Below are 22,011 nucleotides of genomic sequence, written 5' to 3'. Positions count from 1 at the left end.
TGCAAAGGATCTGTAGGCAATATATGTTAAATCTAGGGCTTTGTATTTCAATCTGTAAGATTGTATATATTATATTTAGATATTAGGCACTCATATGTTCTTGACTATATTACAATTAGGTTAGACAAATCAAACATTTGCTGCTTGAAATCAGAATGAACTTTTGGAAAGAGTTAAATCTAGTAAGGCAAAAATAATTTCAAATTCTGTTAGATAATCAGACTATGCAAATAATATAGGGCCACTTTTCTGTGTCAAGTGTTGTATGAGGTGTTCATTCAAATACATTTTCTCATTATTTAATTTCATCCCTAAAGCAGCACTGTTGATAAAGGTAGACAAACAAGTTTACTAAGTCCCTGAGAGGTTAATATGCGGTGGGTTACAAAGCATATTGCACTTGAGGTTTGTCTTTGGTATCTTCCAGCTTCCTAATACTCTTTCCTGTGTTTCCAGTTTGTTGTAGTAAAATGGTTAACTAATGTACTGTAGAGGTCAGCCATACCATATTTAGTGGGACAGTGGGCAAGAAGTTAACTTTTCTAACTCAAAATGTTATATTCTGTGAAATGGCAATAATAATATTACCACCTTCTGGTTGTAAAGTTTTAAGAGAGAATCCCATGGGCTACCACAATGTCTGATACTTAAAAAGTTTTAAATAAACCTTAGCTTGTGTTATTTTCAGATGCCTATGACTTTTTTCAGTTCTCTGGATACTCAAATCCTCTAACTTAGTTTATTATAGAGGCTTGCCCTGTTTTTTTGGGGGGGTTTATTGCTTAAAATTCCTTTGTTTTTGTTTTTGTTTTTTCCATTTCATGAAAACTCAAGATTCTGACTTTGGCCTCTTCTTCACTATGTTAATTTTCCTTGGGTCATTTCATGGCCTCAGCTATTCTTTGTACCCTGCTGATTGCCAATCTGTATCTCTACTCTAGATCTTGTATCTGAACAGAAGATCCATGTGCTCATTGCCTTTTAGATCTGCTGTACCCAATAGTAAAAGGTGAAAGATATACATGATCTGAAGAGACACTAGACTATTGTTGTACCCAATAGGATAGCTACTAGCCACATGTGACTATGAGCATTGTTATGTGGCTAGTCTGAATTGCAGTGTTTTGTAACTACAAAATACTGGATTTTGAAGACTTAAGTTATCAAAAAGAATATAAAACATTTCATTTATAATTTCTATGTTGATTATGTTTTGAAATAATTGTATTTTTGATATATTGGGATAGATAATATTTATTAAAATTAATTTCAACCATTTCTCTTTTTTAAAAAAATATGGCTATTAGAATAGGACATGTGTGGCTTGCATTATATTTCTTTTGGGTAACACATCCCCCTATTTTTCAAGTACCTTGAAAACGCCTAGTCTAAACTGTAGTTATTTCTCCATTCCCTCCTTCCTCCCAAAGTCCTATTTCTCCTTCATCTGTTCCCTTCCTTAGAAAATAGCTCTAGTTATATTCTCAAAGTGAGAAATTTTGTTGTCATCTTTGATTCCTCCTGCTTTCATGTCCTTCATAGCCATCAGTTTCAAAATTCCAAAGAATTTCTACATTTTAAATATTTGTCAGTATCATGTACTTCTTTCCATTTACTGTTGTATCTTGGCTGGTCACTTTTATAGATTCTGGATTTTTGACTCATTTACCTCTTTTACTCAAGGATGAATTCTCTATTTTTTAATAGTACTATTATGGTTTTCATTTTGAAAAATGTAAATATTTGTTTAATCTGAATTAATTTTATTGTGAAGTAGGATTCTAGCTTTGAAAAATGACTGCCCAGTATCTTAACACCATTTATTGAAAAGTCTGTCTTTATCCCATTGACTTGAAATGTTGCTGTTATAATTTACTAAATTCCATATGGATTTTTTTTTCTGAATATTCTCTTCTGTTACATTTATGTGTGTGTCTATTAATGTGCCAGTACCATTTCATTTTATACTTGTTGTTTCTCTACAGTATATTTTTATATATTAGGTAATGCTAATTCTCTTACTATTAATTTTTAGACCTTTCCTTTCTGTATAAATAGAATCGGGCTGGGGTAGTAGCTTAGTGGTAGAGTGCTTGCCGAGCATGTATGAGGCACGGGGTTCAATCCTCAGCATCACATATAAATAAATAGAGGTCCATTGACAACTAAAAAAATATATATATATTAAAAAATAATAATAGAATCAGTTTGTTTAATTCCTTGCCAGAAATATATTGGTATTTTCATTTCTTTTAAATTTATAAATTAATTTAGGGAGAATGAACAACCTCTATAATACTGTTATCCAAATATGTGGTCTAGATATTTTTCCATTTGTTCGATTTTCTGTTTCATAACAGTGCTTACAGTGTCATACATTGATTTTATACATTAAAATTATTTCTAGGTGTTTAACCCTTTTTGTCATTGATATTAGTGATGGATTACTTCTTCCATTGTGTCTTTTTTTTTGTGTGTGTGTGTGGTGCTGGAGATTGAACCCAGGGCCTTGTGTATGTAAGGCAAGCACTCTACCAACTGAGTTATATTCCCAGCCCCCATTATGTCTTTTAACTGGCTTTGATTTGTGTTTTACCTTTCCCATTTGTCAGACATAATAATTTCTTGCTTGGGTTTATGACTATTACTAATTGATTTTCCTCCTAGTTCACTACAGTTGTCATTGTTTTTTTCCTAAAACACAATGTATTTGTCTTTTTCCCCATGAAAGTCATTTAGAGAATAAAGATCATTAAAGAATACAGGTCAGACTCCTTAGAATGGCATATAAAATTACAATTTGGTTCCCTGGTGATATATACAGCTTTATCTATTTGATGTCAGTAAGAACTATAGTTCTTCCACATTGTATGACTTAACTTTTTATACTTTGAATAATTTCATTGTGTGTATAGTATTTAGTCTGAGTAACTTCTTCATTCATACCTTCACACACAGTGATTGAGTTCAATCATTGAATTCACTGATTTAAATAAAATTCTTATTTTACAAATTGTTTTCTTTTTTTAAATAGTGAGGATGAGGATGATGACCTTCAGTATGCTGATCATGATTATGAAGTACCACAACAAAAAGGATTGAAAAAACTCTGGAACAGAGTAAAGTGGACAAGAGATGAGGTAGTTATCTGGCAAGATTTCTTAATTTTGTATTTACATGTATCAATAAATAATATTATAGTTATGGAAGATATTTAAAAACAAATGTAAGGAAAAGTTGTCCATTAACTATCTTGCACATTGTTTTCATTCTGTCAGAGAGCTGAATAACTGACTGATACAGGGACTGACAGAAACAGTATGGAGGAACTTTTATGATAGTGGCTTTAGTCCTAAAAATGGTCACCAGATATGACTTGACAGAATGGAGAGTTATCTGTGTTCAAGGAAGAGGATGGGGGAAAGCTTTCTAATTTTTTAATCTGTTTTAATAGGATGATAAGTTGAAGAAGTTGGTGGAACAACATGGAACTGATGATTGGACCCTAATTGCTAGTCATCTTCAAGTAAGTGAAACATTAAGTTATATATCTTACATGACTGATTTTGTACATTGGATTATGTTTGCTGTTTTTTTGAAATGTGTCTACATATTTTATACTTAGGTTTCCTTTTAAAAAACATCCTTTTTTTCTGGTCTGCTTGTAGTTGGTTGCTAATGGCTTAAAGGGTCTGATTTGGTAGTACAGGTTGAGCATCCCTAATCCAAAAATCTGAAATCCAGTTTCTTCAAAATCTAAAACTTTTTGAGTGCCAACTTGATACCATAAGTAGAAAAATTTCCACACCTGACATTATGTAATAGGTCACAGTAAAAATGTAAGCACACTAAAAATATTATGTAAAATTTTCTTCTAGTTAGATATTTAAGGTGTGTATGAAACATTAGTAATTTTGTGTTTATACTTGGGTCCCATCCCAAGATGTCTCATTATGTATAAGCTGATATTCCAAACAAACAAACAAACCTGAAGTACTTCTGGTCTCAAGCATTTTAGACAAGGGATACTCAACCTATAAAGCATTTGTTCATGGACCAAAAGACTACCAATATAAAACAAAAATAACATTAAGTTTGGGTATGGCTTTATAAATATTTGTGATATTATGTTAAAATATTTTGAGAGAATTTAAATATTAAAATATTTTGATAGCTAACCAGTCAAATCAGGAAGAACTGTTTAAAAAGTTTGCCATCTAATATCTAGATTTTGAAATGTTACTGATTTTTTAAAAAAAAATTATCTTTATTGTTAACTATTTGTTAGTATGTAATTTTATAACAAAGTATTTTTGCTTATACTTTTATTTGCTTCCTAATACCCTGTGGATAGTTAAACAAAATACTTATATTTGTATTTTGACATTGACTACTTTGTTTTCAGAAACCACATTATCTGTGTTCTTTTTATGTTGTCGTAATGCCTCTCAACATAACTTGAAAATTGAGATGAAATAATGGAAAGAATAAGTTTTGGAGTTAATCTGAATTGTGTTCAAATGTTAGCTCTACTCACTTGGAAAAATTAATGTCTTTGACCTTCAGCTTTCCTATCTGTAAGATAGATAATAGTACTCATTTCTATGGTATTGTTGTGACAATTAGAAATAATGTATAAGATGTTTGGTTTAGTTCAATAAATGGAAGCTAAATTAGAAAAATTATCTACATTAGCTTTATGTCCTTTTAATATGTGTGTGCTGCAGGGACATATGAGAATAAAGAGTAGCCTTAAGATGATATACACATTGATATATGTACAAGCCATAACTGAAGAAGCTCAGTTTGAACAAGAGTAGCTTAAAGTCCATTGGCAGACACAATATTTATATCTATTCCTTTATATTTTTCTGTTATCTGTAATCTCTTGTGTATTAACTAGTAACTTTGTAAACCATGAATCCATAATGAAATATTAGGTATTATTATTATTATCCTTGCAATACATTGTAGTTACTAGGTCATGAGAATATTAAAATTAGGCTTTATTTATTAGTCAATTTTGGAGTTTAAGGTGTTTCTACATAACGTTTTCTTATTCTGGTAAATTTATTTTCCTCTTAAGTGTTAACTCTTCACCAATTTAATTATGTAATGGAGATCTTCTGTACAGATATATTTAGTGTTTTCATATTTTATAACCATCCTTTTAAAGTCAGGCAGTAGTCAAGTCATGCCTTTAGGGTTTTTAAAAACTGTACTATCTGGATTGGGAACTACTGTGTTGTTTGGTTCTTATGCCTACTTTGTGTAATTTTCTGTCTCCAACCTTTTATTCCTCAATCCTTGATCCATTTCTTTATGGGAGGATCTGTGTAATACGTTTGTTGTTTGCTGTATCATAAGACATAGTGTAGAGATAAGTAGTTTAATTTCAAATATATTGTCTTTATTTGTAGTCTAAGTCCTGCTGATTAATTTTAAAAACAGAATTGGGGTATAGACATATAAAATAAACTTTGCATGTTGATTACACTATTCTTGAAGACTTTGTTCTTAAGTGTTTGACATATAAGTTTGAATTGACTTGCTTTATGGAAGACAGTTGTTCAATAATATTTTCCAAATTCTTTCAGAATCGTTCTGATTTTCAATGCCAACATCGATGGCAGAAAGTTTTAAATCCAGAATTGATAAAGGGTCCTTGGACTAAAGAGGAAGATCAAAGGGTAATATGTTCATGTTTTTTATGCTCATTGTGTAGGTACCTTAGGTTTTTTTCTCATTAATAGGTTGTTTTAACATATAAAGTATGTATTCAGATCACTTGGTTTTGTGCTCCAGAGGCTGTTTGCTAAGAATTGAATGTCGAGTATCTTAAAATGTAGGTTTTTTTTTTTTTTTTCCTGAATTGAGTCAAATCAAATGTAATATATATAGCCCTTTCTGAGAGTTTGAAGAGGGAAAAATACTATGTGTTTAGTAACTTTGTTTAAAGCTTGGTTTAGGAACATGTAAGATGTAGTTTCTTGTCAAAAATTGAATTTACATATTAAAAACATTTTATTTTTACATTTAACTTGAAATGTAAAGAAATCATTCCTATCTTTTCCTCTTAACCTTTAATAAGTCCCAAAATTAGATATCAGGGCATCATGTTTCTGAAGGTTTGATAATTTAAAAACCAAGGTCATTTGTTGTGCAATAAAAGTTGAAGAAGAGTAGAAGAGTTTTTGCCCCCAACTAGGAATTATTTCATGACCTTTAAGACTGTGGTTGCTAATATAGTTGGGGAATTAGCATCCTTACTACCACTTACAACAAATTTAAAAAGTTACTTTACTAGAATCTGATTTGCTTGATAACTGATGGTAAGTTTTAAAATGTGTGACCTTGTTTAAAAGTACATTTACTAAATCCTAAAATTTTATTTTTTAAGCATAGTAAATAGACATATATAGTGAAAATATTGTTATATATTAAATTCAAATATATAAGCTATTAATGATGCAATATTTGACAATGAGGCAAAGTGGTAATGAGGAAAAGTAGCCTAGGAATAACTATTTTTACAATTTTAGGTAAAATAAAAACAAACTTAAAATGAAGGGAAAAAGAATGTATAAGCTGTATTTTTTCAGTTTGAGAAAGGAAGAAGTGAAAAGCCAATAACTATAAATCCTTCCTGTTTCCAAACTGGTTTATTTGGTTTTCTGCTTGAACTCTTTTTTTTTTTTTAAGATATAAGGGTAGATTACCCAAAGTACTTAAAATTAGCATACTACAGTAACACAGTCACATCAATGTTTATAGCAGCTCAATTCACAATAATTAGATTGTGGAACCAACCTAGATGCCCTTCAACAGATTAATGGATAAAGAAACTATGGTATATACACACAGTGGAATATTATTCAGCCATAAAGAAGAATAATATTATGGCATTTGCAGAGAAATGAATGGAATTGGGGAATATCATGCTAAGTGAAATAAGCCAGTCCCAAAAAACCAAAGGCTAAGTGTTTTCCCTGATTAGTGGATGACGATATATAATGGGGATGAGAAGGTGGCGGGGGTGAGAGGAGAATGGAGGAACTTTAGATTACATAGAGAGAAATGAGAAAGGGGCTAATAAAATGGTGGAATGAGACAGACATCATTACCCTATGTACGTGTATGATTACACGAATGGTATGAATCTACATTATGCACAATCTTAGAAATGAAAAGATGTATCTCATTTGTGTATAATGAATCAAAATGCAGTTTGTAAGAATAAAAAATAATTTAAAAAAGAAAGATGTAAGAGTAGAAAATATGCGTGTCTCAATGTTTTTACTGTTATTTCCTATTAATTTTGTATGGAAGCAGTTTTACTTATGAGTTACTTTAATTAGATCTTGGATATTAGATAAGTTTGGAATCTGTTCAAATTTGTCAAATACTGAAGAATTTTTATTAATGAAATTATTTTTGTAAATTGTAGTTATGGCTTAAATTTTATGCATTTATTTAACATGCTATTCTTAATGTCTTTTGAAATTTATATATTTTTTTTGTGGTGTTGGTGATTGAACTGAGGGCTTCCTGCATGCTAGGCAAGTGCTTTATTACTGAGCGTTACCCCAGCCCTAACCATCTTGTGTTATGTTTTAAAATGCTTTTTAAAAAAATTTTTTTAGATGTTGATTAGACCTTTATTTTATTTATTTATTTATATATACGTGGTGCTGAGAATCGAACCCAATACCTCACACATGCTAGGCAAGTGCTCTACCACTGAGCTACAAACCCCAGCCCTTAAAATGCTTTTTTTAAACTTTGTTTTTATTTCTTAGGTTATTGAACTGGTTCAGAAATATGGACCAAAAAGATGGTCTTTAATTGCAAAACATTTAAAAGGAAGAATAGGCAAGCAGTGTAGAGAAAGATGGCATAATCATCTGAATCCTGAGGTAAAGAAATCTTCCTGGACAGAAGAAGAAGACAGGATCATCTATGAAGCACATAAGCGGTTGGGAAATCGTTGGGCAGAAATTGCCAAACTGCTTCCTGGAAGGTGCTTATATAAATGTATATACATTTTTCTGTACTTAAACATGATCTTTATTACTTTATTATTAAATATATTTGCAAGAACCCCATGACTTTTATTTATAATTAAATTTAGACTATGTAATACAAGCATCTATTTGAGATAATTTGTTATAAATTCTGGGGTAAGGAATATTATTACTTTTATAATGAAATATTTTATAGCAATAATTTCTACAATAAAATGATACATCTTTAGGTATGTAAACATTTAATACATTCCAAAAATCATGTTTGCACATCAAGATAGACAGACCTTCTTTATACAAACTGTGTTGAAATGGAATCTGAATCAAAGAGATTTCTTTCACATTGGATACTATGTACAAGACCAGAGAACTATAAATACCCTGGCTAAAATAAATTGCTGTGAAAATATGTTAGGAAAAATCAATTTTTAATTGTGGTATAATTTCAACCATGGAAGTAAGTGTATATATAAAGTATAAAATATAGCAAATATAGCAAATGTGTTCCCTTAGGGGCAGTGTGGTGTGCTGTGTTCACTCTACATTGCACTGATGCAGATATTTTTTGTGTAGTCTTTAGTGTGGCACACCAGCGACCTTGGGACATTTTATTCCTCACTCAGAAGATATGCATTTGCATTTTATTACTGTACTCTCTATAGGACTTTATAGTGTATAAAGTGCTTTTACATGTATTCTTGATTAATCTTTACATGGTTGGGAAATATGCAGAGCAAACATTACTGTCTGTTTTATAGATAAGGAAATCAAGATACTGTGTTAAATTTTTTAGTTACTAATCCTATACTAGGAACTTCTGATGTTGTCAAACATCTTTGTACTTTCTGTAGAACCTAGCTTAGTACCTTCACATGAAGTAGTTTTTCAGTAAATATGTATTTTATGTAGGATGGAATTTATACTACAAATAGCTATAGGTTGAAGACTTACATTTTTGTAAAGGGAAGCTTGGGTAAAAAGGGAGCCAGTGAGCCATATTTTGTTCTAAGAAGTGAAAAAAGGCACTCGCTGTACTCTTTATCTGGAATGCTCTTTTTTTCTGTTCTCATATGGTTGGTCATTTTCATCATTCAGAGATTAGCTTCACTGTCACTGCATAGAGGGCCTCCTGGACCACCTAGTCAAAATTACCCCAGTTACCCACTTTTCTCATCCTACTTCGTTTATCTGCATTGCACTGGTATTTTTCTTATTCTTTGTTTTCCTTTTTTTTCCTTCCTTCCCTACTGCCACACTTCCAGTTTGAATGTAAGTTCACGAGAGCAGGAATCTTTTTTGTCCATAAGTCACTGAAGTATTTCTGGTGCTTAAAACTGTACCTGACATATAGAGATACAGTTTATCTTTAGAATTTTTAAAAAGTATCTGATTTCATCATTTGTGGAAATTTGTTTTAAGCACTTTATGCAAGATACACAGTATTAAAATTCGTGGAATCCTTTTTTCCTTCTTAAATTAAAACTTTTATTTCTTAGGACTGATAATTCTATCAAAAATCATTGGAATTCTACTATGCGAAGAAAAGTGGAACAGGAGGGCTACTTACAAGATGGAATAAAATCAGAACGATCTTCATCAAAACTTCAACACAAACCTTGTGCGACTATGGACCATTTGCAAACCCAGAATCAATTTTACATACCTGTTCAGGCACATATTTTTAATACCTTTATTATTTAAAAATTTTCTTTAGTTGCTATATGGAAAAGGTGTTTGATTTCTTAATAGGACAAATACAACATATACTAAGGCAGGAGAAAGACATACATTTCCAAACTAAAAAAAAAAAACAACAAAAAAACCCCATAATTTTGACAAACATATAGTTTCCACTTAAAAAAATGTTATGAGTAATTGTATTGTTCTTTTAGGTGTGTAGAAAATGGCTTAGGGACAAAATAGTAAAAAATCAAGCCATCACTTTGGGGGTACAGTAAATAATTTGATGTCTTTAAGCTCCCCCCCCCCCCAATAACTAATCAGTTGGGTGATTGTAGTCTTTGTTAGGCAGATTTATTAAAATAGAGATTACCCAACTCAAAACAGGGAAAGCTGTGTTGTCCCTTGCAGTGCATCTTCCCACCTGCAAGAATTTAGTTTAGGAGTCTTCATAAGGTTTGTTTTACCTTTTCCTATCTGTCTGTCTGTTAATGCCATTTTTTATGATAAACCACCTAGATTCTTTTCATGTAAGATATAAAGATTTAAGTCAGAACTTAATAGTATCTACAAAAAGATAAAGTAGGTCAAGGTGTTAATCTGTGTTTACTGTACCTCAGATTTTATTTTATTGTACATTTTATGGACATTATTTTTTAGGCATACTGTAAACCATTTAAAGTAATGACATTTTTATTTTACAAATAGGAAAATGTAAAGACAGTATAGTTATCTGCTGATACTTAGCCTTAAAGGTTTTTCTTGTCTGTTTCTTTTTTTCTTTAGAGTCTTAAATTTCAGTAGCATAAATTGAAACTTTCTTCTTTTATCTTAGAAAGGTTACCATTTAAGTTTACATCTATAAAGATAATTTTAAAATTTAGTTGAACCAAGGGGGTGTTTAGCAGTCTCAAGAAAAATTGGAATGATAAGAACATTTATTTTAAGAATTGTTTCCCTTTTAATAATCTTAGATTTATACATTCATAGTTCAATTAATTTAAATGACTAAGAGGATAATTCTAATTTTACCATAAAGTGTGCTTGGAGAAAAAATGCAGTGGTTTGATATGCTGTCATAAAATTTGAAAAACTAAGATAAGTTTGTAATTCATTGATGTTACCAAGTGATACTTATTGAGTATTATAAATGTATGATTTTGCATCAGATGGTGATTTAGATAGGTCATTATAGAAAGTAGACAATTTCATATTTGTTTGAATTAAAATATTTTCACGACTGCTCATATGCAACTTCACAATTTTTTTTTTTTGACTTTTTTTGAGAAAAAGGAAAAAAAGGTTTATTGCTTTACTAGCAAAGGAGAAATACAGGGGACTTCTGTCCCAAAGGCTGTGATTATGCCCATTAGCAGGAATTGGGGGGGTGGCTTTAAAAGAAATGACTCAAAGGCTACATTCCACATGTTCTCTGTTGGGATTGTAGTTCACTTGTTAATTTGCGAGATAGTCCTCTATGAGTTCTTCTGGTATCATCCTCAAAGTCTGTCTTACTTCATTCCTTTGGTGGGTGTTTACTCAGGGACAGAAAACTCTGCCTAGGATGGGGAACAAAGGCAATCTCCTTTCTCCTGAGATTAGGGAGGTGGGCAGGGAGAGATAAGGGAGGAGTAAGGAAAGAGGAAGAGAAGGAAACGTCCATTTAAAAAATAAGTTGCAGTGGCAGAGTATATTCAAAGGGTTATATTCAAAGCATAAAGTGGACCATTGTTAGATTTCCCCACTGTCAATTTCTACATTCCATTTCTATAGAAAAATGGGCAATGACATCTCTAAACTGCTTCCTGCTGAAAGGGGGCAAAGTTGGGGGAAGTAACCCAAAGTCCTTGTTCTTTATTTGGAGGGGTGTAGACAGTTAAGGGTATTGACCATCATAGGAGTCCAGAGGTCCACAGTAGCAAATGACAGGTGACTGGAGGGAGCATACATAGGGCATGGATCATGCTAAGAACAATAAAGACAGGAAAGCATTACTTTTTTGTAAATAATTAGCACAAAAACATTTAGTATTTCAACCAGCCTCTGAAAACCATGACAACAATAACTCATAATCTTAACAGTGAAAAACAGATCAATTTCATCATTGTAGGAGCTTAGAAGGATTTGTAGGTCTATGAAATCAGACTCAAATTAACTCAGGACAAATTTGCAACTCTTGTGATCATTATTAGGTGCACTCATACAAGAACCCTTTTTTAATAGCCTCCAACTTTACTTGTATTACATTTTAGAAATGAAGCACAATGATGCTCTGAGCACCTGTTAAAAGTACATGAGTGGTTCTTATTATTTTTCCAACACAATAAAAATAGCCTCTTTTCCTGTCTTTCTACTCAGATTGGCATGAGGTGGAAGAATAGGAGATAAAAAGAGCTTCATATGGACTAGTCCCTTTCTCTGATAAATAGAAATAATGTCTTTTTTTTTCCTCCATGAGATAGAGCAATTCTATAGCAGATTAAAAAAAAAATTTGTTGGATAATGTTAATAAATAGGTTAAATAGGTGAATTGATAAAACTAGATTAAATAATTCTCATTTCATCTAGGAGATGTTGAGGGATTTTCCTAGTGTGGCTTTCTCTGTAGATTCTAGGAACAGAGATGTAGTTATTAGATAAGAAATTATTACAGATATGAATTTACAAAATTATTAGAGATAACTTTATGTTATTAATGTTGACATCAAAACTTTTTGTCATTTGCCTCAGACTTTAAAAAGTTGCATGGTGTTATATGTATAATAGTAATGCTTTAATTTTTAGATCCCTGGTTATCAGTATGTGTCACCTGAAGGCAATTGTGTGGAACATGTTCAGACTACTTCTGCCTTTATTCAGGTAACTTTCATTTATAACCAAAAATTAAAGAAATGCTTTCAAACATATTTTTAAGTTGAATAGTGCCCATTTTCCTTATCTGTTGAACTAGGATAAAAATGAGATGATCCTATTTGTGTATTGTAACATTGAAAAAGTATGTAAATGGGTTTGAAAAATATAAAATGTACAAATGTAAGATGATTGATAGCACTGGTATGGTGATTCATTCTTTCAATTTAAAGCATTCAATCATTTGCTAAGAAAGTAGAATGTATATTACAATTCAATAAAATAATATATTCCAGACATAAAATTTTCAATTGATATAGAAGATAGTGTTTTTTAATGCATTCAAATTTTCCCAGATCTTTTCTGCTGAATTAAAACTATTTGCCAGCACATTTTTGAATACCAGTGGGACTGTGTATATCTAGTGTGTAGGATTTAGTAATATTAAGTTTTTTAAGAGAAAATTTATTTTAGGTCGTATACAAGAAAATAAAATTAGATCACTAATAATAATAATAAACCAATTGTGTAAATAACCTGTTTTTTATTTAACTTGCTTTAGCAACCCTTTGTTGATGAAGATCCTGATAAGGAAAAGAAAATAAAGGAACTTGAGATGCTTCTTATGTCAGCAGAGAATGAAGTTAGAAGAAAGCGGCTTCCATCTGTAAGAAATAAACCTATTTTATTGTTAAAATGCTCCATATGTATGCTTTTATAGTTTTTTAAAAATATTTTTTTGGTTGTTGATGACCTTTATTTCACTCATTTGTTTATATGTGGTGCTGAGAATTGAACCCAGTGACTCTCACGTGCAAGGCAAGTGCTCTACTACTGAGCCACAGCCTCAGCTTGGCTTTTATAGTTTTTATCAGGTATAAAGCACATTCACTTCTTCTGATTTTAATGTGGTATAAAAATCATTTTTCTTTGCAACTTTGAGGTTGCCTGATTTTGATGTTCATTTTCTTTAGTGTATTTTACAGTGTTCTGATTAGGATACTTCTTGAGTCATAAATGTTAAGCAGACTTAGGGTATAGTCTTATATGTTTGTGACAATTATGTGAAATTTAGATTAGGATTTGACTTTATTTTATTTTTATTTATTTATTTTTTTGGTACCAGGGATTGGACCCAGGGTTGCTTAACCACTGAGCCTGTCCCCAGCCCTTTTTTATATTTTATTTAGAGAGGGTCTCCCTGAGTTGCTGAGGGCCTTGATAAGTTGCTGAGACTGGCTTTGAACTTTTGATCCTCCTACCTCAGCCATCTGAACTGCTGGGATTACAGATGTGCACCTGTGCCTGGCTTGGACTTTATTTTAAATATTCCATGTAATGATGGTTTTAATAAAAAAATAGAACTTGAACATTACTTTTGTTTTGAAAAAATTTTCCTAATAACTATTTATAATATGAATTCAGCAAATTGGAAAAAGTAATAATAAAAATATGTAGAAAGGGAACATGAAAATTTTAAGCTCTCTAAACTTTCAAAAGAAGAAATTTTGTATAGATGTTGGTTTGGTTACTACTGGGTGTGAAAAATATTGTCTGAGATATGGTTAATGAGAATAGCTAATAATAAACTAGGATAAATAGCGATCATAGTAGATGGATTAAAAGAAAAAAGAAGAACTTATACCTCATTAATAATTTTAAAAGTTTAAAATAACATCTTGAACCTTTTTATGTTTAGAAAAGAATTTTCTTGAATGAATTGAGGACGAGTAAGAACTCATACAACTTCACTGAGATAGAATAACCTGAGATCTTGAAATAGTATTATGAGGAAATAGTATTACTATTTAAATGGTTATTTAAAAGAACATTTATTAATTGTACTAGGTGAGATATATATACTGTAGGAAAAGCAGTTTTTGTTTTGAAATTGCAAAAACCATAGGTAAATAGGAAGACACGAACAGTATTTAATTTTCATTTTTAAAAAAAGTTATAAATAACAAAGTTAACCTTTGCAAATGATTATATAATGTTAAAACCATTTTTAATGGTAATAGTCCTATTTTAACAGGGAAAATATAACTAGCTAATTAATATTTTTCATAAAAAATGGAATAAAGTTACTAATTTCTTTTTAGAACTTGCTATCTAAAACGCACTCTCATAAAGATGATTGAATAAGGATCTTTTGAATTCCAAAGAGGAAGTTGCTGCTGCCAATAGAATAGAGCATACACACATATTTTCTTAAATAATTGTATGATAATAATGACCATTTAACTGAGGATCTATTATTTTCCACCCTTGTATGTGTATTCTTGGTAATCCTCATTAATTTTGTTAAGTAGCTGAAATGTTTTTCGAGATTCAGATTTAGGTTTATATGATTACAACCCTGTGGTTTTTTTCTCTTGGACCCAATGACTTCCCTGTTTATCTTTTGGATTTTTTTTCCCACCTACAGAATCAGTTGAAAGACATATGGTTTAGAAGCTATCTCCTGAAAGTTATTGTTAATTCAGAAGGTAGCTATGCTCATGAAATAAGGTTGTTTTATTTTATTTTATTTTTAGGAAACTTTAAAACAGGTAGAACTTCTTTTGCAACAATGTTTTTTACCTTTTTTAACTTGAAACAATATTTTGTTACTGTGAATCCTTTTTCTTTTTTTTTTTTTTGAACTTTTATAAAATATTTGATTTAGAGGTAGGGTCTTGCTGAGTTGCTTAAGGCCTCCCTAGGTTGCTGAGGTTAGCTTTGAACTTTCAATCCTCCTGTCTCATGCTCCTGAGCCACTGGGATTATAGGTGTGCACTATCACACCTGACAAGTTATTGTGAACCTTTAGCACAGTTTAGCAAATTTTATTTGTAATAGTAATAGGAACCATTTTTTTAACCTTCCAAAAATATATTTAATTTTCCATCTCAGTGTAAAGAGGAATAAAATTGTTATCACTTACTGATTATATCCAGTTACAAAACATTAAATGACATAAATAGATCCCCAGCTAAATTTGTTATTTTCATATGAATCTGAACTCCTACAGACAGTTTTAGTTTGGAGAACATCAGCTTGGCAGTCCATAGTGGGTACATCACAAGTCTGCATTGGTGAGCAACACTGACCAAAAAAAAAAAAAAAAAAGAAAAGAAAAAAAAATCAAAGGATAGTTTTAAATCTCTTAAGGATTGCTTTAAATCTCTTATAAGTTTAGGAAACAGTGTTAATGATCAGAAATAGACTTATCTGATTATAAATACATCTCATTTATATAGTAATAAAACATTTATGTACCCCAAAGCAAACAGATGTAAACCAGGTTTTTTTAATTGTTTTTTTTTTTTGGTTATACGTGACAATAGAATTCATTTTGACATAAATTATAAAAACTTGGGATATAATTTGTTCTAATTCAGTCCCCAGTACCTCCCCTTCTATTCCCTTCCTCCTACCCCCTGAGGAATTACTTATTGAATGCTAAGAAAAACTTTTAAGTAAAATTTACAATCCATAGTGCAGGGTAATTAATGACAAGGCTGCATAGGTTAGCAGCACTGACAAAAAAAAAAAAAGGATAGTTTTTAATCTCTTATAAGTTGAAATGGGCAATATGCTTTCTACAATACGGCAGCCACTAGTCATATTGATAAAATTCAGTTCCTCAGTTCACTACCCATATTTTAGTTGTTTATATGGCTACTGGCTCCCATAGTGAGCAGCTGCAGATATAGAACATTTTTATCTGAGAAAATTCTATTGAACATTGCTATGCACTTTGCATGTTATTTCTCATTTATGAGTCTTCAGAGTCTCTTCTAATTTTTTATTACAAAGCAATAGGAAGCTAGACTTTCAAGATGATTAAATTTCCCAGGGTATATCTCTAAAGAGATAAAAGAAAAATGACAGAGCCTAATATCAAAGGATATATTTTGCCATGGGAACATAGACAAGTAATAGGATTTAGTATGATAAAATAAGTTGTGAAATGTTATGGGAACACATTGGAGAGGTACCTAATTTAGATATGTGTAGTCAGGAAGAGGGTTCCTGGAAGAAGTCCTGTTTGAGCTCATTCTTGAAAGATGGAATGATTATTTATTAGCAAGACAGATGAATTAGGACATTATTATAAATGGAGCAGATATGGAGTACTTCCCAATGTTTGAATTGTATCTTCAATGAAGAATAGGAGTTTCCTGGGTCAGTGGGTTAGGGAACATTCTAGATAAAGTGAGCAGAAGTCTATGCAAAGGCACTCCAGGACAAAAGAACTTTACTCTTTAGAGAATTGAAAGTACTAGAGTTGAGTTCACTGGGAAGAGGGCTTGTAAGTAGAAGTGTTGGGAAATGATTTAGAAAGGAAGAGAAAGGTCAGATTTTAGGAGTCTAGAATTTATGTCACAATATAAGTACTTGTTTTATCTCACCATGATTTTATGGCTAAAAAAATTTAAGAAAATAAATATAGGGAAGTACAGGATTTAATGAAAAAAAATTATACCAATTTTGAATAAAGAACATATTTGCTACTGTATTTTTTGCTGATATGGTGTGATGTTTATTGTTCTAGAAAAAACTTATTTAAAATCTGAATTTATGCTTAACACTAAGAATGATAAATAATATTCAAGTTTCTTTTGTACTTTTAGCAACCTGGAAGCTTTTCTAGCTGGTCTGGTAGTTTCCTCATGGATGATAGCATGTCTAATACTCTAAATAGCCTTGAGGAACATGCTACTGAGTTTTATGGTATGGATGAAAATCAAACTGCATCTGCTCAGCAGAATTCACCTACGAAGTTTCTAGCTGTAGAGGCAAATGCTGTGCTGTCTTCTCTACAGACCATCCCAGAATTTGCAGAAACTTTAGAACTTATTGAATCTGTAAGTTTGAAATTGTGAAATTATCAAAAACTTGGTTTTAGATATGTGGTTTCATGTTGAGAAACTCGGTTTAATGGTCATTGACCAGTTTTATATTAGGCATTACTTTATATATGCCATGCTTAATTTTATTCTATTTTGCAGTGGCTTTTGGCTAAAAAATAAATAAATAAATAAATAAACAAACAAATAAATAAATAAATAAATTTTAAGTATGTGCCTGGCAAATAATTTTTTATAATTAAATATTATTCATTTTTATTAAACAAGTTGTACAAGTACATTAGAGAAAGTTAGAAGCTAGATAAAACTTTAAAGAGGAAAATTACAATCCTCTAGATACTCAGAATTAATTTGATGTACTCCTTCAGTCTGTTTTATATATATAGAAAAAATATATATGTATGTTTTTAAACCCAAGTGCACATATATTTCCATATTATGTTTGGATTTCTTTTGTCTTCTCTTTATATCATGTGCATGGCTTTGTTTTCTTAATTGTTTTTTAAACTTGAATTTTAGTAGACTTTATAGTATAACATCATATGAATATAAGAAAATGTATTTACCCAGTGTGCCATTATTATTGGACATTTGGGGGTTATTTAGATTTTCAATATTGCTAATAATAGAAGATATTTATATAAAGCTTTGTGCAAAATTATGTTTATATCTTTAGGTTAAATTGAATTTTGGATCAAAGTATATCACCATTTTCAACATAGTTCATACATATTACCAAATGATTATGCAGATTTTAATAATGTTTTCCTGATGGGAAGTAGAATATGAAATTTTATGATAAGTTATACTTTTTGATAATAATTTGAAATAATTTGTTCTTTTTATATAAAATACTTTTTAACAGTAAAGTTCAGCTACTGAATGAGATGAAATAATATTTTGGAATGTTCCAAAGTGGTATGATAGGAAAACCATAATCTGTTCCTCTTTGATGATCTTGTTTAAAAAATGATGTGTAAGTAAAGCCTCTTTCTACTGATAAAAATGAATAGTTAAGTAACTCAGTGGAAATCATCATCCTGTGTTCAAGATCAGATTTAAACTAGGTTACAGTATTAACTTTAGTTAAAAATTTAATTTTTTGCAGGATCCTGTAGCATGGAGTGATGTTACCAGCTTTGATCTTTCTGATGCTGCTGCTTCTCCTGTCAAGTCTACCCCAGTTAAATTAATGCGAATTCAACACAACGAAGGAGCCATGGAATGTCAATTTAATGTCAGTCTTGTACTTGAAGGGAAAAAAAACAGTTGTAATGGTGGAGACAATGAGGCTGTTCCTTTAACATCCCCAAATGTGGCTAAGTTTAGCACTCCACCAACCATCCTCAGAAAGAAGAGAAGAATGCGAGTAGGTCAGTCCCCAAGCAGTGAACTTGGTGATGGCACATTCAATGATGGCAGTAATACAGCACTAAAGCACACACCGGTGAAAACACTACCATTTTCTCCTTCACAGGTAGTAATGTTTTTATTTATGTTTCCAAGTGTTGATGAGCTAGATTCAATTAGATCTTTAGTATCTTTATTAATCAGTTGCTTTGACAACACATAAAACATATGTATTTAATTGTGTACATAAAAGAGTGCTAAACTCAAATTGTCTCACAAAGTACAGTAGCTGCATTATAGTGTCCTACAACTATTAAAACTGAAAGTGACATTTTCTTTATTATGTAGTCCCACATATTTAGTAGAACTCATTAGCCTAGAAACAGAACAAGCCAGAAAATGAATTGCTCACAGTTATCTAATACAGTATGAGATCCAATCTGACTCCTTGATCCTTGATTATTCAACAGATGTATCCAATAAAGTATAGAAAGACCTCACCCATTTAGAGTAATTTCAGTTTGAGTTTACTTTTTAAGTTTTCCTTCTTAACATTTTTTTGGAAGAAAGACAACTGGTTACTGTAAGAATCTCATGTCAGGAGGTTTTTCTAGAATGTCCAGAACTACTTGCTTTCTCCTTTAATGTCCCTGAACAGCAGATGTTTACATTAGGATAGATTCTTATTGAACACTTGCTATTTTCTAAGCTGTGTGCCAAAACCTTTATTACAGCATCTCAGTTAATCTTTCAAAAAAAAAAACAACAAAAAACAAAAAACTTAGGAGTTGGATAGAATGAAATTTTGAAGTTGAGCAACATGTCATAGTAAGAGTTGGAGCTGCTGTTTGTTGGAAGTGTTTTGATAGAGATTAAAAAGTTTTGGGGCTGGGGTTGTGGCTCAGTGGTAGAGTGCTTGCCTGGCACATGTGAGGCACTGGGTTCGATCCTCAGCACTACATGAAAAGAAAGAAAGAAAATAAAGGTTAAAAAAAATGCTTAAAAAAAAAAGGTTTTTACAAGAGAGCCAGGTGTGGTGGTGCACACCTGTAATCCCAGCTACTTGAGATGCCAAGGCAGGAGGATCTCAAGTTCAAGGCCAGCCTGGACAATTTAGACTATGTCTCAAGACAAAAAAAAAAAAAAAAAAAAAAAGACTAGCTTAGTGGTAGAGTGCCCTTGGGTTCAATCCCTGGTACTAAAAACAAGCAAACAAAAACAACAATAAAACCTGAAAAGTTTTATGGGGCAAGGAGGGAGTTTTGTGGTCAAACAAATATGGAAAATACTGGGATATTATTGGAAGTCTGTTTTGAGGTTGGGAAGATGAATAGGATATGGTATTACACAGCTATTGTGATCTCTGAAAATCGTGCCCCCATGCTTCATGGGGTACCGTTTTCATAGACTGTAGTGTGAATAGTGCATCCCTTTACTTCTTCCCCAGCCCTCAGTTAAAGAACATCCCAGGAAAGGTAAAACAAGTTTGGGCACACTAGTAGTTTTCCATTTCTGGAGTTTAGCATGCTAGCAATTTTTATTAAAGTGTAAATTCTGAGGTGGAGAGTGTCTGAAAGGTGCTTATGTCCCCAAGGCAAAGAGTTTGGACTTTATTCTGTGAAAGAGGGTTTGGTTGCTAATCTTAGGGTAAAGTTATTCAAATATTAAGAGACAGGAGTGATAGAGCTAGAATTCATTCCACTTAAAAGTAGTAGTCTTGAAGCAACTTCCACTTCTTTTGTTGGCTACAAAAATTAGTATTTCACAGTTGTATGACTTAATGAACACATTGTATAATTTAGAAAGTGGATTCTGTGATAAAAAATTTGTCTGCTCCAAGGTTCTGTGCTGTGTTCTAGATAGGCAAATTTTCCAGATATCTGTATTTCGTCTTGCTCTGTTGCCCAGAAACTCCTGGGCTCAAGTGATCCTACTCCCTCAGCTTCCTGAGGAGCTGAGACTAAAGGTGAGCACCACTGTGCCCAGCCTATTATTATATTCTGAATTAATGGTACTCTCATAGAAAAACCCACTGAAGATTTTAATAACAGCTAGAAACGGTTCTATTTCAGTTATATTGTACAAAATTGTTAGATTTTTTAACAGTAGTTTCTATAGATCCCTATTTGACAATAAATTGTTTAAAAATTTTGGTACTGTTCTTTATAACTTTTGAACATTTGTTAAATAATTATTTCTTGAACATCTGTTATATGCTAAATACTGTTCTAAGTGCTGGGAGCAGTGAACAAAACAAAAGTTACTGCTTTTATGGAGCTTAATTTCCATGAAGTGGAGTGTACATATAATTTTATTGATAATCTTTTCCTAAAGCAAATAAAACAATTGGAAAGTATTATCAATTTAGTATTTGTGTATGAATTTTGATATTCCAAAAATTGTCTTTAAACTATTCTCTTTTTAGTTTTTCAATACATGTCCTGGTAATGAGCAACTTAATATGGAAAATCCTTCATTTACGTCAACCCCTATTTGTGGGCAGAAAGTTCTCATTACAACTCCTCTTCAGAAGGAAACAACTCCCAAAGATCAAAAGGAAAATGTAGGGTAAGTAATTATTAATAATTGTATTAATAAAATGGGAAGCATAACATCAAGGGTAGATTGGCTTTTTGTCCAAATACTTACTAGCATGTATCATAATCACTATCCATGTAGGACTTAGAACTTTTATAAAGTCATAACCTAATGTTTTATCCTTAGGACACTGGAAACCTGCTAAATGTAGTGTAAAATTTTGATTGCAGGCAAAGCAACCTTTTAAATACTTTTTTCTAACATTAGTCCCTTATTTTTTTCCATTTTAAGGTGATTGATTAGAATAAGAATTACTTTAGGCAACCATCCTTTTTTTTTTTTTTTTTGGTGTGCATCTCTTTTATTACAATACATTAATCAAATACTACTGAAGACATCCATCTGAGAAAAATGTCACACTGATATTCAATAAAAACATTCTTTTAAAGAGAGTCCATCCTGACAGCTATATCAACTACATTGTCTTAAGTGATTGTCAGGCCCACTCTTCTCAGAAATTATGACAATTTATGTATGTGCTCTTGAGTTCTTCTCTCCATATGCCCACTTCTTCCAATCTAGTCCTGCCAAGTCTAGGTTTTTAAAAGAAAGTAATAGGAAAAATGTACAAACTCTCACAAAGACTCCAGAATCTGGGTATAAATAATTAAAAAAAAAGTTTTAAAGCAAGATATATTATCTAATACTTAATT

The 22,011-nt window shown here is 31.4% G+C and overlaps 1 protein-coding gene across 2 annotated transcripts in view; it reads left to right on the top strand.

Moving 5' to 3' along the window:
• The window catches only part of MYBL1 (MYB proto-oncogene like 1), a 38,443-nt gene that overhangs the window by 7,005 nt on the left and 9,427 nt on the right, over window positions 1-22,011 (top strand). For both annotated transcript variants that reach the window (XM_079101903.1, XM_079101902.1), the window contains exons 2-11: window positions 3,035-3,140; window positions 3,455-3,526; window positions 5,598-5,690; window positions 7,800-8,020; window positions 9,521-9,695; window positions 12,489-12,563; window positions 13,117-13,221; window positions 17,174-17,407; window positions 18,519-18,887; window positions 21,186-21,328. In XM_079101903.1, the coding sequence (XP_078958029.1) occupies window positions 3,035-3,140; window positions 3,455-3,526; window positions 5,598-5,690; window positions 7,800-8,020; window positions 9,521-9,695; window positions 12,489-12,563; window positions 13,117-13,221; window positions 17,174-17,407; window positions 18,519-18,887; window positions 21,186-21,328 (1,593 nt within the window). The remainder of the gene's footprint in view (window positions 1-3,034; window positions 3,141-3,454; window positions 3,527-5,597; window positions 5,691-7,799; window positions 8,021-9,520; window positions 9,696-12,488; window positions 12,564-13,116; window positions 13,222-17,173; window positions 17,408-18,518; window positions 18,888-21,185; window positions 21,329-22,011) is intronic.

This window comes from Sciurus vulgaris, assembly GCF_902686455.1.
Source record: "Sciurus vulgaris genome assembly, chromosome: 1".
Taxonomy (NCBI): Eukaryota; Metazoa; Chordata; class Mammalia; order Rodentia; family Sciuridae; genus Sciurus; species Sciurus vulgaris.
The sequence above is the reverse complement of the archived record's forward strand: the minus strand, read 5'-3'. Positions and strand labels throughout refer to the sequence as shown.